General features: G+C 44.8%; 1 protein-coding gene across 3 annotated transcripts in view; it reads right to left on the minus strand.

Moving 5' to 3' along the window:
• Positions 1 to 19,395, minus strand: part of TET3 (tet methylcytosine dioxygenase 3) — a 112,336-nt gene that overhangs the window by 17,095 nt on the left and 75,846 nt on the right. For all 3 annotated transcript variants that reach the window (XM_030877605.2, XM_030877608.2, XM_030877610.2), the window contains 3 exons: positions 14,952 to 15,042; positions 7,598 to 7,691; positions 103 to 311 (listed from right to left, as the gene is read on the minus strand). In XM_030877605.2, coding sequence (XP_030733465.1) covers positions 103 to 311; positions 7,598 to 7,691; positions 14,952 to 15,042 — 394 coding nt within the window. The remainder of the gene's footprint in view (positions 1 to 102; positions 312 to 7,597; positions 7,692 to 14,951; positions 15,043 to 19,395) is intronic.

Consider the following 19,395-nt stretch of genomic DNA (forward strand, 5'->3'; position numbering starts at 1 on the left):
ATCCGTAGGTAAGCATTCTTTCCACCACAGTCCTAACTTGGCAGGACACACAGGGCCCTGACCCCACTGCCCCACCCCTGCCCACTGGGACCGTCCACATACTCATCGTTGAGGCCACATCTCCGGCTGGTGGGGTTCCCGTACTTCCGGAGGGTATCGGTGAGCTCCTGGTAGAGGGTGTCTCCGAGGCTTCGGGGGATGCCCTCCCAGGCCAGGATGAGGATGACGATCACGGCATTCTGGCAGTGGTGGCCTGCCCGGTGCCGCACCAGGCAGAGCAGCTTCTCTTCCAGCGTGTGCCTGCGGATCACCTGCAGGGAGGTGGGGCGGGGGTGCTGTGAATCACAGGAGCCGGGCACCCATGATCCTCTGCATGGATGCCACACCCCCTCACCTCTGCCCAACAGACCTGAGGGCGCAGATCTTTAGGGCAGTGTACCAGGGGCGTCACGCCTCGGCGACAGCAACCACACAGGCTAAAGGACCATTATAATTAGGGAAAGAAAAACATTAAATAGCAAAATAAAAAAACAATTACTACAAAACCTGAGTCATTGGTGATGTATATAGACTTAGGGATAAGAATATCGAGTTGGCCAAAAAGTTCCTTCGGGTTTTAAGTAAAAATAAAAGACATTTTTTATTTTCACCAAGAACTTTATTGAACCATATATTCACCCTTTTGTTCCACTACCTTCTACCATTTTTCAGGCAACTTCATAATTCCATCTTCCTGAAACTTTTTCTTTTTGAGCAAAGAACTGTTCCAGGTGCCTTTTACAGTCTTCCAGGGAACTGAAATTGTTTCCATTAAGAGAATTTTGTAAAGACCTAAATAAATGGAAATCCGAAGGTGCCATGTCTGGTGAATATGGCAGATGAATCAGAACTTCACAGCCAAGCTGTAACAGGTTTTGCCTGGTCATCAAAGAAACACGCGGTCTTTCATTACCCGGATGGAAGATTATGCGTTTTCTGTTAACTAATTCTGGTCGCTTTTCATCAAGCGCTGCTTTCAGTCGGTCTAATTGGGAGCAGTACTTGGAATTAATCGTTTGGTTTTCAAGAAGGAGCTCATAAGAGAGGACTCCCTTCCAATCCCACCACATACACAACATCACCTTCCTTGGATGAAGACTGGCCTTTGGTGTGGTTGGTGGTGATTCACTTCGCTTGCCCCACGATCTCTTCCATTCCACATTATTGTACAGTATCCACTTTTCATCGCCCGTCACAATTTGTTTTGAAAACAGAATGTTTTCATTAAGTTTGAGTAGAGAATCGCACGTGGAAATACGGTCAGGAAGGTTTTTTTCGCTTAACTTACGTGGGATCCAAACATCAAAGCGATTCACGTAACCAAGCTGGTGCAGATGATTTTCAGCGCTTGATTTGGACATTCTGAGTATGTCGGCTATCTCCCGCGTGGTATAACGTTGATTGTTCTCAATTAATATCTCGATTTGATTCGCTATCAACTTCCACAGGTCCACCCGACTGTGGAGCACTGTCCAGCAAGAAATCTGCACGGAACTTCACAAGCCACTTTTGACACATGCGATCAGTCACACCACCTTCTCCATACACCACACAAATCATTTTTTGCGTTTTTACCTTTCTTGAAATAATAAATCATAATATGCCAAAAATGTTGTTTTTCCTTCCATCTTCAATATTAAAATGTCTACACAAAAATTCACCAATTTTGATGTTTTTTTTTTAATGCACTCTGATATGACAGCTGTCACAATCCAATCCAATTGTTTCGAATGAAGTTAAAGACAACTAAACGCTACTAGAGCCAACTGACGGAAAAAGCCGAACGAACCTTTTGGCCAACCCAAAACATAGATAAAATTATAAGCCAAAACATGTTCAGAGATTTTTTATGTTGTCCTAAAACATCTGCAGAGAAAACGGTGCATATCTGTATGTTTTTAGTTAAAAAGCAAGGGTCTTGATGCTGTGGAAACCAGTTTTTGGTAGTTCCTCAAAAATTTAAACAAATATAACCAGGCACAACTAAGAATACACCCAAGGTAATTGAGAGTAGGGATTTGGACAGGTACTTGTACCCCCATGGCCAGAGCAGCATTACCTAGCAATAGCCAAAAGGCAGAAACAGCCCAAATGTCCGTCAACTGACGAATGGATGAACAAAATGTGGCACGTCCATTCAATGGAATATTACTCAACCTTAAACAGGAACGAAGGTCTGACTCATGCTACAACATGAGTGAACCCTGAGAACACTATGCTAAGTGAAGCAAGCCAGACACAAAAGGACAAATACTGTATGATTCCACTTACGTGAGGTACCTGTACGTGTTAAATTCATAGAGACAGAAAGTAGAATGGTGGTTACCAGGGGCTGGGATGGCGGAGAGAGAGGGTTTGGGGAGTTATTGTTTAATGGGTATAGAGTTTCAGTATGGGATGATGAAAAAGTTTTGGAAATAGACTGTGGTGATGGTTGCATAACAATGTGAATGTAATTGATGCCACTGAATTGTACACTTAAAAATGGTTAAAATGCCAAATTTTATGTTATGTATATTTTAACACAATTTAAAAAAAATAATAATACCAAAACCCATTGAACTATATACTTTAAATGAGTGAATTGTATGGTGTGTGAATTATATCTCAATAAGGCTATTTAAAAACAAAAAAGCGGGCTTCCCTGGTGGCGCAGTGGTTGGGAGTCCGCCTGCCGATGCAGGGGACATGGGTTCATGCCCCGGTCTGGGAGGATCACACATGCTGCGGAGCGGCTGGGCCCGTGAGCCATGGCCACTAAGCCTGTGCGTCCGGAGCCTGTGCTCCGCAACGAGAGAGGCCACAACAGTGAGAGGCCCGCGTACCGCAAAAAAAAAATTAAAATAAAAACAAAACAAAACAAAAAAGCACAGGCCTTGGGCATTGCTCTCCTCTTCACTCATTCCCTAAACACCGTCCTGGCTCACACAAAGATGTGTCAAGGCAAAGGGTCCAGGAGTGGGGGATGAGGTGGCTGAATCTCCCCCCAAAATCCCAGGGAATTCTGTGACTCGACCTGTGAAGAGGGGAGACTGGGAAGGGCTCTGAGTAGCAGGAGGAGGGACAACGACTCGAGGCGGGGCTTCTACAAAGGACTATAAGCAGGGGGCTCACTTATATACATAACTACATGTTTTAGCAAGGGGCGCAGATAGTCGGGAGAGGGGTGAAATGGGGAGACCACTGACGTAACACAAGCAAAACAGATGAAGTCGGAACTAGAACAATGGGGGGAATGAAACAGGAAAAGGAATGGATTCTAGAGACCTTTAGAAGAAAGGGAACTTTGGGACCACCTGACTATAGGAGCTGAGGGACAGGGAAAAGTCTTAAATCACTTCCACATTTCGTGGCGCAGAAAAGTGGGTGAGTGTGGGCCGTGTTTCCTGGCAGGTTAGCAGGGAGCATGCTGAGGCCAGAGGCACTCTGGAACACTGGAGTGGCTATTCTAAGCAGCCCCAACAGAATGGGTGTGGAGCTCAGGAGATGTCTGGGCTGGAGACAGACTTGGTCATGAGTACGTCAGTGCAGGGAGATGCTGAGAGAGCCACCGGGCAGGAAATACCAATAAGGAAAGCAGGCCAGATGTACAACTGAAGAGTTGGGGGTGGGGGTGGGGGTGGGAAGCCAGACCTCTCTCCATCAACCATTGCCTGGTGGGAACTCCAGCCGAGTGTACCTACCTCTTCCAGTTTTGCAAGAAGAAAACAGAAATCCAGATTTTCACATGAAATCTCTCCTTTTAAACACAGGAACACCAAATTCAATTTTTAAAATTGTAGTAAAATATATGTAACTTAGAATTTAGCATTTTAAGTGTACAGCTCAGTAGCATTAAGTATATTCACGCTGTTGTGCAAAGTATCACCAGAACGTTTTCCATCTCCAGAACTTTTTATTTTCCCAAACAGAAACTCTACACCCATTTAACCCTAACTCTCCATTCTCCCCTGCCCACAGCCCATGGTAACAACCATCCTGCTTTCTGACTCTATTAACCTGACTACTCTGGGTACCTCACAGAAGTGGAATCATACAGCATTTGTCCTTTAATAACTGGCTTTATTTCACTTAGCATAATGTCCTTAAGTTTCATCCATGATGCAGCACGTATCAGAATTTGCTTCAAAAATTTAAAGGACACCTTGTATGCTACACAAAACATATAACTGGGCCAAGAGTTCCTGTTTTGAGCCACAGCAATAATGGTGTCCCCCACCCTCACCCTTTGTGGAAGCACTGATTACATCATTATTTATAAAATTGTTTTTGTGGCTCAGTAAATACATGAACATGCCATTAATCATATCCCTGTGTGACTGGCCTACTGCAGACTGAGCCGGGCATTTCATGGGCATCTGCACACATCGTAGGTACTAGGGTTTCTGAGACACTACTGTCCACCTCTGCTCACTGCCTGGGCAGTGCATCGACTAATTGCACTCATGTGCAACACACGTTCAGAGCACACAGAGACACCCGACCTGTCAAAGTTGAGATTGAGGTCACGCCCTTTGGGTTTCCCAAGTGACAAACACATAAAGGTGCCTAGGCATGAGCAGACAGCCCTGTGGCACCCTCACAGGTCTCTGGGTACACTCAAAAAAGCTATAACAAAGCGGAGCTCCCTATCCACACTCTAGGAAGGAACCCAGCAGGGTGAAATACACAAAGTGCGAAAGTCAAAGGCCAACGTAAGGTGTGAACAAACCAACACTCGAGCACGGCAACGCAGACTGTTCACACGCCATCACAGGACTGTAAACAGATCACCTAGACTCTGGGCAGGAATTCCCTGAGCGCTGAACCTAGAACAGCACCAGGCAGAAACCCAAGTCTATTCCCCCATAACTCTCACCCTCGGTACTTAGTTCCAACTACTGGGGTTCCCCAGCAAGTCTATTCTACCATGCCCCTGAAGGGTCTTCAAATATCCGCCTTCTGACCTGTTACCTTTACAGGCTGGCGAAGCAGTATCTCTATGATTCTTCTACCGAAAGCCCATTTTTCCCATGTGCAGTGTTTGCTTCTGGCTGCCTCTGTTTATTCTGAGCCTTTGGAATGCTCCGTGGGTCACCCCCTTACTCCCATGCTTGGTGACTTCCGTACTTTGTACAGGCCACCTTAAAATCAGAGACTACCAGCAGGCTCTCTGGGTAGTCCCCATTGCCTTCTTAGATCATTCTCTCAACACACATTTGCTGGACATCCATGAGGCACCTCAGCTTTGTCCCCCAAGATCCTAGCCGGTTAAGTCTAGAGCGTGTCCGGTACACTGCTTGTAATGAAGGTATTGGTTGGGGGTTCAGGCTGCAAACACAGACATGAACCCCAGTTGGAAAGAAGACCCAGGCTCTAGACATGGGACAGGGGAAGTGGGGAGAGCCACAGAAGGCACTGTCCACCACAGGCAGCTGGATGCTCCCAGTCCCCCGTGGCCAGGGACCACTTCCTGCGCTCTTGATGCCATGCCGCCACCAAGGATAATCTGTCCTTCTTAGCATTTGTGGGTCACTTCCCCAGGGGTGGGGGGCAGGGAAAGGGAACACCTGCCTCTCCTCTAACTTCCAAGGAGGTGGAACTCTAGATGAGCTCTACAACCAAAATACATAGGGTATTTGGTGGCTGTGTAGGCAAAAAATAAGAGAAGTCCACCACACTATGAGAGATGGTTATAAAAGAGGAAAAAAAAAACCCCACAACTCAGCACAGCCTTTTTCTTGCCACTGTAACAGTTCTATGATCTACCACTCTTCTCATAAAAAAATTTTCTTTCCTCTCTCCTTTTATCTTCACTCATCAGATACAGAATTTCCTCACCTCTCTGTCACTATGTATTCCCTTCTATCTAAGCTTTTCTTTCAAAGCTGGCATCCCCCACCAGACTTGGTGATACCCACAAGTTATTCCAACCTTTGGACAAAGCACTGTGCTACATGTGTCCCGCTCTGGGCATTTGTCCACAGACTCTGGAGGACCAAAGTTCTGAGGACCAAGTTCCTCCCCCATCATTCTGCTTTCCTCTCACAGCCCCAGAAACTGATCTCACGCTTTACCTGGGCAACTTCCTCCTCAGCCCTCAGCAGAGACATACAAGTGCTGGTCAAGAGCTAAAGCTTGACCATGGGTGTCCGGGGACTGGAAATGCATGTTCTCATCCTCAACACCATCCACATAGCCAGGTGTTTTCTTTCTTTAAGGTGCTGTTTCTGAAGCCGAGAAGTCCCTCTCTCTACCTGCGCCCCAAGGATCTTCAGTTTCTTGCCCAAGACTTTGGAATTCCTCAACAACTGCCTGAATTAGCAGGAGAGAGGGACAATGCCATTTCTCTGACAGGTTCTCTGGGGGGTAACACCCCACCCTGCTCAGCCGCAGACATAGTCAACCTCCCACTGTAATGACCGTCTTTCACAAGGGTGGGGACAACATGCTTCTACATACCTGTGAATACTCTTTAAGTATTCCAAATTTTTCCAGATAATTCTTCACTGTCTGAAAACGGCTACAAACGGATATGTGGTAGTTCAGGTTCAGACACCTTTTATTTTCGTTAAACATAAAGGTGCAAAGGCATGTGGTACAGACCAGATAAAAACAGGCATGTGTGCAGACGGACAGAGGATGACAAAGGTCATCTTACCACCATCCCTCACCCAAAGTGAGCCGTGTGTATGTTCACCCAGCCTTTTTGCCTTTGTCAACATGATTCTCCTCACCAGGAATGCTGCTACCTTCTCCTGGCCCATTTAGTATGGCCCCACGCATATCCACCTTCTCTGGGAAACTGCCTGAACACTCCTCCTGCCAGTCATGTCCCTTTTGCCCCTGAACTCTACAGCACCAAGTCTGCCTCTCAGTGTTAAAGCTCGATTATTCAAGTCTCCATGATCTTACTTCCTGTGTCTCTACATCATAAGCAGCTTGAACACAGGGATGGAGCCTTCTATGTTCCATGCGTATTCTCCCTACCAAGCACTGAGCAAACAGCTACCTGATAACCTTGCTGCTGCTCTGGGCACTGGTTCCACAGGGCTCTATGAGGACTGGAAGGGCAAGGTCAGAAAACTTTGGGTGAAACTGGGGTCTGAGTCATTGACCTCCCCTCTGCCAAGACACACAGGCTGCCTTATAGCAAACAGTGGCTCAGAAGTAAAACAGAAGCAACGCTGTCCCTGCCCCCGCCCAGAGGCTTAGTTCTTGTGGACAGGAGACAGGAACACCTGCAGCTCCAGGGCACACAAAGCGGGCAGAGGAGTCACAGGGACCGTGGTGGGGCTCAGCCTTGAGCAAGATGACATCTCCAGCTTCCGCTTCTCCTCCCTCCCTCTGCAGCCCTGAACCACAGGGGCAGTACGAGCTGAGCGTAATGACCAGAGCAGTTCCAAGGCCAGCCTTGGACATCAGAGGCTGGCATTTAAACAAAGTGAGGACTAACAGCTGAGGCTGGGGGAAGATGACCCTAACCAGCACCAGATGCTGGCTCACAGCTCCCTGGACAGTGCACACGCCTGCCCTCCACTCCCCGGCCCAGCTTGGGCTGTGGAGCTTTGATACGTACCCACTTTGCGATGGGACAGCCACGTGAGCTCTTCCCTTCCTTCCCCGTGTAGATGACCTTCTCGATACGGATGGCTTTCCCCTTCTCTCCGTACCTGGAGAGGGAGACAGAAGGCACCATTAGCACAGCTGAAGCCCAAAGGAGAGCAAGTCTTGGTAAGAAGGCAAGCCTCAGTGTGTTTCAGCTAGGGTTTCTAGTTACTGTGGGGCAATAGAGAAGGAAGAGAAAGATTTAAATGTTTATTCCGTGTGAAAGCCTCTGCGGACACAGCTCCACTTACAGACTCCCAGGGCCTCTGGTCCACCCGGCTCCGCTCTGTCCCAGGGCAGAAGGTCTCTGATTATTACCTCTGAGCACTCAAACCCAAGGCTCAACACAGGCATTTGTATCCAGCCCTGTTAGCAGAGTTAGTTATTTATAAATTCAGTAAAATGCAACAGACAAAACAAATGGGGAAACCCTTATTATTCTCTTTCAACAATCCCCAACTGACATTTGAACAGATGAGGGCAAGATAGCTGAGGCCAGGGGGAAGTGACCCTACCCAGTACAAACTGGCTCTGAGATTCCCTTGGACAGTAAACACGTCTGGTTCCTGCATACACCCCTGCCCTGGCCCATACATGTGTGCACACACTCAGGGATTCACCACATTCAGAGGTGATGAAACTGTGGCCCCCAGAGCTGAACTGACCTGCCCAAGACCACACAGCTACCTGGGGGCAGTGGTGGTTAAAGTGCAGCCTTGGAGGTCAGAGAGCTGGGGCTTGAGTGCCAGCGCAGCACTTCCTTGTTACAGGACCATGGCCAAATGACTGAACTTCTCTAAGCCTCAGTTTCCTCATCTGTAAAATGGATATAAAAATGGTTCCTGTCTCCTAGGCTTGGGAAAAGATCAAATGAGATAATCCACAGGGAGTGCCTTAAAGTACTCTGAAGTTCCTGGCATGAGGGAAGAGCCCAGTAAATATTAATTATTCTTAATACTGTAAACATCCATCTTGCTGAATTGTCTTATTTTTAATAGCTTTTTAGTTTCAAGTACAATAATATTATCGTCTACAAGTACTGGTTATTTGCCACCTCCTCCTTTCCACTTTCCATGCCTCTATTTCCATCTCTTTTGTGTCTGTACTGGCCAGCCCCTTCCAAAGCACTAGCAGGCATCTTTGCTTATTTCTTGACTTTACTGGAAATGTTTCTAACTACTCATCCCTGGGCATGAAGCTCGCTGACTTTGGGACAGAGATAGAGACTCCCTTACTTTGAAGGGCTCTACTAAGGGTTTCCTGTTCTAAGGATTTTTTTCTTTTCTTTTCGTTTTTTTTGCTGCATTGGGTCTTCGTTGCTGCGCGCGGGCTTTGTCTAGTTGCGGTGAGCGGGGGCTACTCTTTGTTGCGGTGTGCCGGCTTCTCGTTGCGGTGGCTTCTCTTCTTGCAGAGCACGGGCTCTAGGCACGCGGGCTTCAGTAGTTGTGGCACGTGGCTCAGTAGTTGTGCACGGGCTTAGTTACTCCGCGGCATGTGGGATCTTCCCGGACCAGGGCTAGAACCCATGTCCCCTGCAATGGCAGGCGGATTCTTAACCACTGCACCACCAGGGAAGTCCTTGTTCTAAGGATTTTTAATCAAGAATCGATCAATTTTATCAAATACATTTTTAGCAACTAAGGAAACAGATGATTGAATGGTTTTTTTCCTTTGGTCAATTAACAAGGTATGCTATTTTAACAGACTGTCTAAAGCAAACAATCCTTATATTTCTGTAATAAATCCAATTTGGTCACAGCATATTTTAATATACTATTTAATAGAGGATAATGTTATCATAGCTACTACATATTCTGTTTTACATATTCTTTATATAAATACATATATAGTTACACATAATTCTTTATCTCATCCACTCTACTTCTAGGAATCTCTACCTCAGACATAACTGTACAAATACACCAAGATTTAGGAAAAAGATATTCATTGTTGCATCTACAAGAGAAAATTTAGAAAGAACTTAAATATCCAGTATAGGACTGGCTAAATAAAACATAATAAAACAAATGTCCATGCAATGGAAAACCATGTAGTTGTCAAAAAGGATTCTACAGAACTGTATGTACTGACACGAAAGAAATTAAGTGGGGTGGGGGGTAATAGCTACAAACATGGGGATAGTATGCTTGACCCCATTTTGTTCAAAATTTCTCTATATACATATGTGTCTCTTCACAAATGCTTAGAAAAAATAGTAGCGTATGCGTCAAACTTTAAAAAAATTTTTTTTCTTCTAAGAAGGATAATTATTAGAGAGCTTTATTCACTCTAGACTTTTAAAAAACAGACTTTTATAGACATGTTTTATTTTTGTAATTGGAAAAGAAAACAAATATTTAAAAAAATGCTTCTGGGCTTCCCTGGTGGCACAGTGGTTGAGAGTCCGCCTGCCGATGCAGGGGACACGGGTTCGTGCCCCGGTCCGGGAGGATCCCACATGCTGCGGAGTGGCTGGGCCCGTGAGCCATGGCCGCTGAGCCCGCGCGTCCGGAGCCTGTGCTCTGCAACGGGAGAGGCCACAACAGTGAGAGGCCCTTGTACCGAAAAAAAAAAAAAAAAAAAAAAAAAAAAGTGCTGATCTAAGGTTTCTCTGAGTTCAATGTTCTCTATTTCACTCAAGACCTCAGGAATGAGGTGAAAAGCTGATAAGTGCCACATTAAAATTCTAAGGCTACATTAGTCCCTTATAGAATGTGTTTGGAGACAGGACTCTGGGGAGTTTATATAGCGTGGTCTGGCTCAAGAGGAAAAGACCAGATAGTGCTGCTTTTGTTTGGTTCCTGGAAAACTTTCAGCTCCACAAGCATCTATCAGGAGCGCAGAGCCTGGACACTCAGTGTGTCCTGGGGTCGCTGTGGGAAGAACAACCTGAGGTGACCATACTGTTCGCACTGGAACGGACAGGATATCGTGTTCCCCACAGGAGGGTGAGCTGAGGACACAGACCAGGGCTTTCTGACCAAGACCTTTCCCACCGTCTCATCCTTGTGAGAAATGCTTCCTGTAGTGAACTTCATATTTGAGAGCAAATAAAAGGGCCAAGCACTGTCTGATCAGTTAGAATTTTTTTTTTTTTTTTTTTTTTTAACCAGAACCATCTATGTGTTTAAAGACAACCAACCAACTCTGGATTTAGTTCTTTTTTCTTAAATGTCTTACTTTCCGGCCTATCATTAAGAGGCTAGGATACAGGTGAACTCCTAGACCCTACACTAAGTCTGGAAGGGTAGGCTGAAACCTTATTCTAAAGGGTAACTTCATCGTCTTAGCCAGTGATTCTCAAAGGTGGTGCTGGGACCAGCATCCCCTGGGAACTTGGGAGGAATGCAGACTCTCGGGTTCCATCCCAGACCTGCTGGGTCAGAAGCCCTGGGGTGGGGCCCAGCGATCTGCGCTTTCACAAGTCCTCCAGAGACCTGAAGCATGCTCAAGCTTGATAACCGCTGATCTAAAGTTGTGATTCTTCAGGGTTACCTTTATCACACATTAATAAGACCAGTTCCCCCCACACTCAGAGGATTTGCTGGCACGGTGTTGGTGCTTTCATTCCTAGCATGAACATTTAATGAACTCCTAGGCTGCAGAGAATCCCCTTTCCAGTTAGAGGACACGTGGCCCTGTGCAGCAGGCCATTCTCAGATATGGGTTTGAACACCTGACTCCAATTATCTATGACAACAAGGACCTGGGTACCCAGGAGGTATGGAACCCATTAACAAATCTGATAATATTTTAGGACTTGCTTTCAACCTCCTCCTTTCACAGTCTTTCCCAGATAAACTAAAAGCACCAACATCCCCTGGATTTCAGTTTTCTTCCCTCTTTGCCTTGGCCAACTCCTGGCAGTGGAGTGGTCCTGCAGAGTAAGGGTTGGGCGGGAAGTCTAGAGAAAGAGACAGCCTGGATCATTCACAAACTAGACCCCCCTCCAGGTGATTTTCAGCAATCATTCATTCCCCTCCTGTTCCAGAAGGAGCTTAAAAAGATGTCTATGTGATAAAAATAACAGGTGATGAAATCAGAGTAAAGGGGGAAACAGATAGACATGATGTTGTTATGCAAAATGCAGATGGTGGGATCTTGTGCATATTTTTAAGAGATGAGCCTAGAACATTTCATCACATGAGAAATCAAGGAAGCTAATGAAGACTCCTTAGGGTCATGTCAAAAGGACTCAGGAGTGAACCTGAATAGGCTCCCACGGGCCAAAGATGAGAAATTACGTTCCTCCTAATGAGGATACACAAATCTGGCTCTAAGCTTACAAGCAGCCAACATAAAGATGGAAACACAATCTGTTCCATGATTTACAAGGCCCTTAAGATAAAAATAAACCAGTTGCTGAGGAAAAACACAAGTATTCCTGGTCTTGAGAGGAATTCCTCCCTTGGATCAGTTTCTGGAGAATCTACACTTGGCTGTTATTTTTAAAGCAATGACAAAAAAAAAAAAAAAGGACAAATCTCAACTTTATCATTATCTCTTAATCCTTATTTCAAAACATACTCTTCTATAACTAAAAGTTATTGAGAGAGCTGTCTAGAAATCTTGCAAAATTGCTACCAAAAAACAAACACACATAAAAACTATCCCAGATCAAACCTGTACATTTGACTCCCCTGCAGCCCTCAACCTGTAAACAATAGTGTCAAGATTCCTCACAAAAATCGCTGGCCAAAAAGAATGCTCAACATCATTAATCATTAGAGAAGTGCAAACCAAAACTACAATGAGGTATCATCTCACACTAGTCAGAATGGCCATCATCAAAAAACCTAGAAACAATAAATGCTGGAGAGGCTGTGGAGAAAAGGGAACCCTCTTGCACTGCTGGTGGGAACGTAAATTGATACAGCCACTATGGAGAACAGTACGGAGGTTCCTTAAAAAACTACAAATAGAATGACCATACGACCCAGCAATCCCACTACTGGGCATACACCCTGAGAAACCCATAATTCAAAGAGTCATGTACCACAATGTTCATTGCAGCTCTATTTACAATAGCCAGGACATGGAAGCAACCTAAGTGTCCATCCACAGATGAATGGATAGAGAAGATGTGGTACATATATACAATGGAATATTACTCAGCCATAAAAAGAAACAAAATTGAGTCACTTGTAGTGAGGTGGATGGACCTAGAGTCTGTCATACAGAGTGAAGTAAGTCAGAAAGAGAAAAACAAATACCGTATGCTAACACATATATGGAATCTAAAAAAAAAAAAAAAAAGGTAATGAAGAACCTAGGGGCAAGACGGGAATAGACACAGACCTACTAGAGAATGGACTTGAGGACACAGGGAGGGGGAAGGGTAAGCTGTGACAAAGTGAGAGAGTGGCATGGACATATATACACTACCAAACGTAAAATAGATAGCTAGTGGGAAGTAGCCGCATAGCACAGGGAGATCAGCTCGGTGCTTTGTGACCACCTAGAGGGGTGGGAGAGGGAAGAGGGAGAGGGAGGGAGACGCAAGAGGGAAGAGACATGGGGATATATGTATATGTATAGCTGATTCACTTTGTTATAAAGCAGAAAGTAACACACCACTGTAAAGCAATTATACTCCAATACAGATGTTAAAAAAAAAAAAAAAACTCGCTGGCCAAAATAATGCCCGCTCCAACCTCGAAGCTGTAACACATACACATGTGGGCACATGCAGGCGTGCGTGAATAACCCACACACTGTTGTAAATGTTTCATTCTCACCAACAATGTACTAGGGTTCCCTTTTCTCTACATCCTTGCCAACATTTGTTATTTGTAGACTTTTTGATGATTCTTATGGACTCAGAGGTGCTCTTTCAATCAGTCTTGAATTTACAGATTGGGTCCTGGATCAAATGCTTTTCTGATGGGCTTCTATGAACATAAATGTTTCCAGATGGTACACAATAAGTGTTTACAGCAGATCACTGTGCTCCATCCATCTTACCTTTTATTCATTCAGGGATATCACTACAGTTATTTAGTTCAAAATCATGTTCCCTGCTATATTAATGACAGTATTAGTTACCCTGGTCAGACAAAATCTGGTCCCCAAATTTGTAGAAATTCTAAGCTATAATTCTCAGCCCCCAGCCTTCCACACATCTGTATGTCTACGTATATGTATGAGCAAACATGTTTATGTCTTACATAATTTACGCCTTTGCTATTAAAATACTAATGTTTGTTATAAAAATGCAGTCAGTAAATGCAGATATGATGTAGACACCCTGTATGTAATATTTACTAGTAAGCACTATGTGCTTTCCAGACATCAATTCAGTTTATCCTCATAACTCTCCTCCAGTGTATGTACTTTTATTTTCTCCATTTTGCAGATAAGAAAACCGAGTCACAGAGAAGAAAAGCAACTTACCAAAGAACTCATCAGTAAGTGGAAGGGCCAGGACTGGACCTTAGTCTAGCTCCAGTGTCCATGTGCTCTCAATCACCAAGCTATTTTTACCTCTCTACACACTGGAACTCACAGTATTTAATAGCTACTGTGGACACGTACATAGATTTTAAAGTTTCTATCGGTACAAAACTGCTTAAAAAAGCAAAACAGAGCTGTCAAGTAAAAGCCCTATAGTCTTGAGTTCGAATTGGAAGTGTATATAAACTCAGTGTATGTATTTAATCACTAAACAGTAGCAAAACTAAAAAACCTACACATACCTCTTGGCTCTTTCTACTGAAATGGCCTAGAAAAATGAGCACCCCCAGCACCCAGAGTCTGTTTTCTAAATATTTCTTCCCCCAATAAAAATACGAGAAATCAAGAACTAGGATCATGTCAAAAGGACTCAGGAGACAATGTGAATAGGTGCCCACTGGCCAAAGACGAGGCATACATTTCTCCTCTTGGTGGTACAAAACACCACCTAGGAAGTAATTTTGAAAGAAAGAAACAATCTGATTCTGATCAAGCCTTTAGATCTAACCAATTTACACGACACAGGGCAGAAGAACCTGTTAAACAATACCACAGGAAAGGTAGCAGCAAACTTCAGACCATGAGAAACTCTACAGGACATACAACTATTTAACCCCATTTCTTTAATAAAAACTGTTTCAAGAAAGAGTGAGATAAAAGGGGGTTATGGGGATCTGTAAAGGGCAGACCTATAGAAAAAAGAAACCCTGGGCCCTGGGGGTGAAAATCCCACATTCAACTTTTCAGTCTGTGTATCAGGGATTCCTTTCTGTAGGCTGTCTAGTATAAGGCAATGAAAACGAGAGGTGCTTAAAAGCCATATTCTGTTAACAACTTGCCCACTTCTCCTTGGACATCTGTGCATCACTCACCGCTCCTCCATGAGTTCCCGGATGGAGGCTACCGTGGGGCCAGATCCCAGATGAGTGTAATACGGACCTTCATCTTTCTCCACTATTTGTTCTGCAGAAATACAAAGTAAACATTATTTGGAGACATCAATTCATTAATATTAATTTAGGAAGGCAAACCATCAATAGGAAAATTAATGGCATAGTACAAAACAGGAAATTCAATGGCTTATACACATGTGGAAATATGTTCACCCCCATTAGAAATCAGGAAATACAAATTAAAATCACAATGAAACACCATTACACACAGACCAAATTGGCAAAAATTTAGAAATCTGATAAAACTATGCATTATCAAGACTGAGGCTTAACCACTCTGGAATTTAGTTTATCATTATACATAATCTAGACCAGAGGTCAGCAAACCACTCCACTCCTAGATACAGACCCAAACCAGCTGAAAACAAGGACTCAAACAACACCTGTATGCAGTGTTCATTGCAGCATTATTACAAGAGCCAAACGGTGAAAACAACGCAAGTGTCCATCAACAGATGAACAAAATGTGGTATATCCATACAGCAGAATATTATTCGACCATAAGAAGGATTTATTCTGATACGTGCTATAACACGGATGAACCTGGAAAATGTTAGGCTAAGTGAAATAAGCCAGACACAAGAGGACAAATATTGTATGATTCCACTTACAGGATATATCTAGAATAGGTAAATTCATAGAGGTAAAAATTAGATTAGAGGTTACCAACCGCTGGGAGGAGTGGGGAATGGGGACTTATTACTTAATAGGTAGAGTTTCTGTTTAGTGTTGAAACAGTTTTAGAAATAGTGGTGATGGCTGCACAATATTGTGAATGTAATTAATGCCACTAAACTATACACTAAATAATGGTTAAAATGGCAAATTTTATATTATGTATGTTTTACCACAATTCAAAAAAGAGAAAGGAGTAAGTACTGATACATGCTACAATGTGGGCGAACCTTCAAAAACATTACAATAAGTGAAAAAGTCAGACACAAAATATCACATATATCGCGTGATTCCATTCATATGAAATAATCCAGGATAGGTAAAGCCATAGAAGCAGAAAGCAGAATGATGGTTGCCAGAGGCTGGGAGGAGGGAGGAATGGAGAGTTACTACTTAATGGGTATAGGATTTTATTTTAGAATGATGAAAGTGTTTTGGAACTAGATAGAGGTGATTATTTCACAATATTGTGAATGTACTAAATGTCAGTGAATTGTACACTTTAAAATGATTAATTTGGGGGGGGGACCTTCAAGATGGCAGATGAGTAAGACATGGAGATCACTTTCCTCCCAACAAATACATCAGAAATACATCTACACGTGGAACAACTCCTACAGAACACCTACTGAACGCTGGCAGAAGACCTCAGACCCCCCAAAAGGCAGGAAACTCCCCACATACCTGGGTAGGGCAAAAGGAAAAAGAAAAAACGAAGACAAAAGAATAGGGACAAAAGAACGTGCACCTCTGGGAGGGAGCTGGGAAGGAGGAAAAGTTTCCACACACTAGGAAGCCCCTTCACTGGAGGAGATGGGGGTAGGCGGAGGGAAGCTTTGGAGCCACGGAGGAAAGCGCAGTCACCGGGGTGCGGAGGGCAAAGCGGAGAGATTCCCGCACAGAGGATCGGTGCCGACCAGCACTCACCAGCCTGAGAGGCTTGTCTGCTCACCCGCAGGGGCGGGCGGGGGCTGGGAGCTGAGGCTCGGGGCTTCAGAGGTCAGACCCCAGGGAGAGGACTTGGTTGGGTTGGCTGCGTGAACACAGCCTGAAGGGGGCTAGTGCGCCACAGCTAGCCGGGAGGGAGTTCGGGAAAAAGTCTGGACCTGCTGAAGAGGCAAGAGACCATCCTTTCAGCGTGCACGAGGAGAGAGCATTCCTCCCCAGTGTGCCCACAGAAAGGCAGAGCACCGCCTAAGCAAGCTCCAGAGACGGGCATGAGCCGCGGCTATCAGCTCAGACCCCACAGACAGGCATGAAACACTAAGGCTGCTGTTGCAGCCACCAAGAATCCCGTGTGCGAGCACAGGTCACTATCCACACACCCCCAGGAGCCTGTGCAGCCCGCCACTGCCAGGGTCCCGAGATACAGGGACAACTTCCCTGGGAGAACAGACGGCGCACCTCAGGCTGTTGCAATGTCACGCCGGTCTCTGCCGCTGGAGGCTCACCCTGCATTCCAGTTATGACTACTGTACCCCTCCCTCCCCCCGACCTGAGTGAGCAAGAGTGCCCTAATCAGCTGCTACTTTAACCCCCTCCTGTCTGGCCGGGAACAGATGCCTGAGCGTGACCTACACAGAGAGGTGGGCCAAAACCAAAGCTGAACCCCAGCAGCTGTGTGAACAAAGAAGAGAAAGGGAAATCTCTCTATGCAGCCCAAGGAGCAGCATATTAAATCCCCACAATCAACTTGATGAACCATGCCTCTGTGGAATACCTGACTAGACAACGAATGTTCCCAAAATCGAGGGAGCGGACTTTGGGAGCAACAGTAGACTTGGGGATTGCTGTTTGCAACTGATTTGTTTCTGATTTTTTTTTTTTTTTTTTTTTTTTTTGCGGTGCACGGGCCTCTCACTGTTGTGGCCTCTCCCGTTGCGGAGCACAGGCTCCGGGTGCGCAGGCTCAGCGGCCATGGCTCACGGGCCCAGCCGCTCCATGGCATGTGGGATCTTCCCGGACCGGGGCACGAACCCGTGTCCCCTGCATCGGCGGGCGGACTCTTAACCACTGCGCCACCAGGGAAGCCCTGTTTCTGATTTTTATATTTATTTTAGTTTTTAGTGCTTGTTATCATTGGTGGATTTATTAGTTTGGTTGCTCTCTTCTTTTATTTTTATTAATTATTTTTTCATTTTATTATTGTATTAATTTATTTTTTTTTCTTCCTTTTTTCTTCTTCCTTTTCTTCTGAGCCGTGTGGCTGACAGGGTCTTGGTGCTCCAGCCGGGTGCCAAGCCTGAGCCACCGAGGTGGGAGAGCTAAGTCCAGGACATTGGACCACCAGAGACCTCCCGGCCCCATGTAATATCAATTGGTGAGAGCTCTCACAGAGATCTCCAGCTCAACACTAAGACCCAGCTCCACCCAACGGCCAGCAAGCTCCAGTGCTGGACGCCCCATACCAAACAACTAGCAAGAGAGGAACACAACCCCACCCATTAGCAGAGAGGCTGCCTAAAATCATACTAGGGTCACAGACACCCCAAAACGCACCACCAGACACAGCCCTGCCCACCAGAAAGACAAGATCCAGCCCCACCCACCAGAACACAGGCACCAGTCCCCTTCACCAGGAAGCCTACCAGAACACAGGCACCAGTCCCCACTACCCACCAGAACACAGGCACCAGTCCCCACTACCAGGAAGCCTACACAAGCCACTGACCAAACCTCACTCACTGGGGGCAGACACCAAAAACAACGGGAACTACAAACTTGCAGCCTGCGAAAAGGAGACCCCAAACACAGTAAGTTTAAAAAAATGAGAAGACAGAGAAATATGCAGATCAAGGAGCAAGGTAAAAACCCACCAGACCAAACAAATGAAGAGGAAATAGGCAGTCTACCTGAAAAAGAATTCAGAGTAATGATAGTAAAGATGATCCAAAATCTTGGAAATAGAATGGAGAAAATACAAGAAACGTTTAACAAGGACCTAGGAGAACTAAAAAGCAAACAAACAATGATGACCAACACAATAAATGCAATTTAAAATTCTCCAGAAGGCATCAATAGCAGAATAACTGAGGCAGAAAAACAGGTAAGTGACCTGGAAGATAAAACAGTGGAAATAACTACCACAGAGCAGAATAAAGAAAAAAGAATTGAGGACCGTCTCTGAGACCTCTGGGACATTAAATGTACCAACATTTGAATTACAGGGGTCCCAGAAGAAGAAGAGAAAAAGAAAGGGACTGAGAAAATATTTGAAGAGATTATAGTTGAAAACTTCCCTAATAGGGGAAAGGAAATAGTCAATCAAGTCCAAGAAGCACAGAGAGTCCCATATGGGATAAATCCAAGGAGAAACATGCCAAGACACATCTTAATCAAAAACTAAAAACAAAGTTATTTAATTTAACAAAAATTAAATACAAAGAAAAACATTAAAACCAGCAAAAATATTAAAAGCAACAAATAACATACAAAGGAATCCCCATAAGGTTAACAGCTGATCTTTCAGCAGAAACTCTGCAAGCCAGAAGGGAGTGGCAGGACATATTTAAAGTGATGAAAGGGAAAAACCTACAACCAAGATTACTCTAGCCAGTAAGGATCTCATTCAGATTTGACAGAGAAATTAAAACCTTTACAGACAAGCAAAAGTTAAGAGAATTCAGCACCACCAAACCAGCTTTACAACAAATGCTAAAGGAACTTCTCTAGGCAGGAAACACAAGAG

This window comes from Globicephala melas, chromosome 12 (assembly GCF_963455315.2).
Source record: "Globicephala melas chromosome 12, mGloMel1.2, whole genome shotgun sequence".
Classification (NCBI taxonomy): domain Eukaryota; kingdom Metazoa; phylum Chordata; class Mammalia; order Artiodactyla; family Delphinidae; genus Globicephala; species Globicephala melas.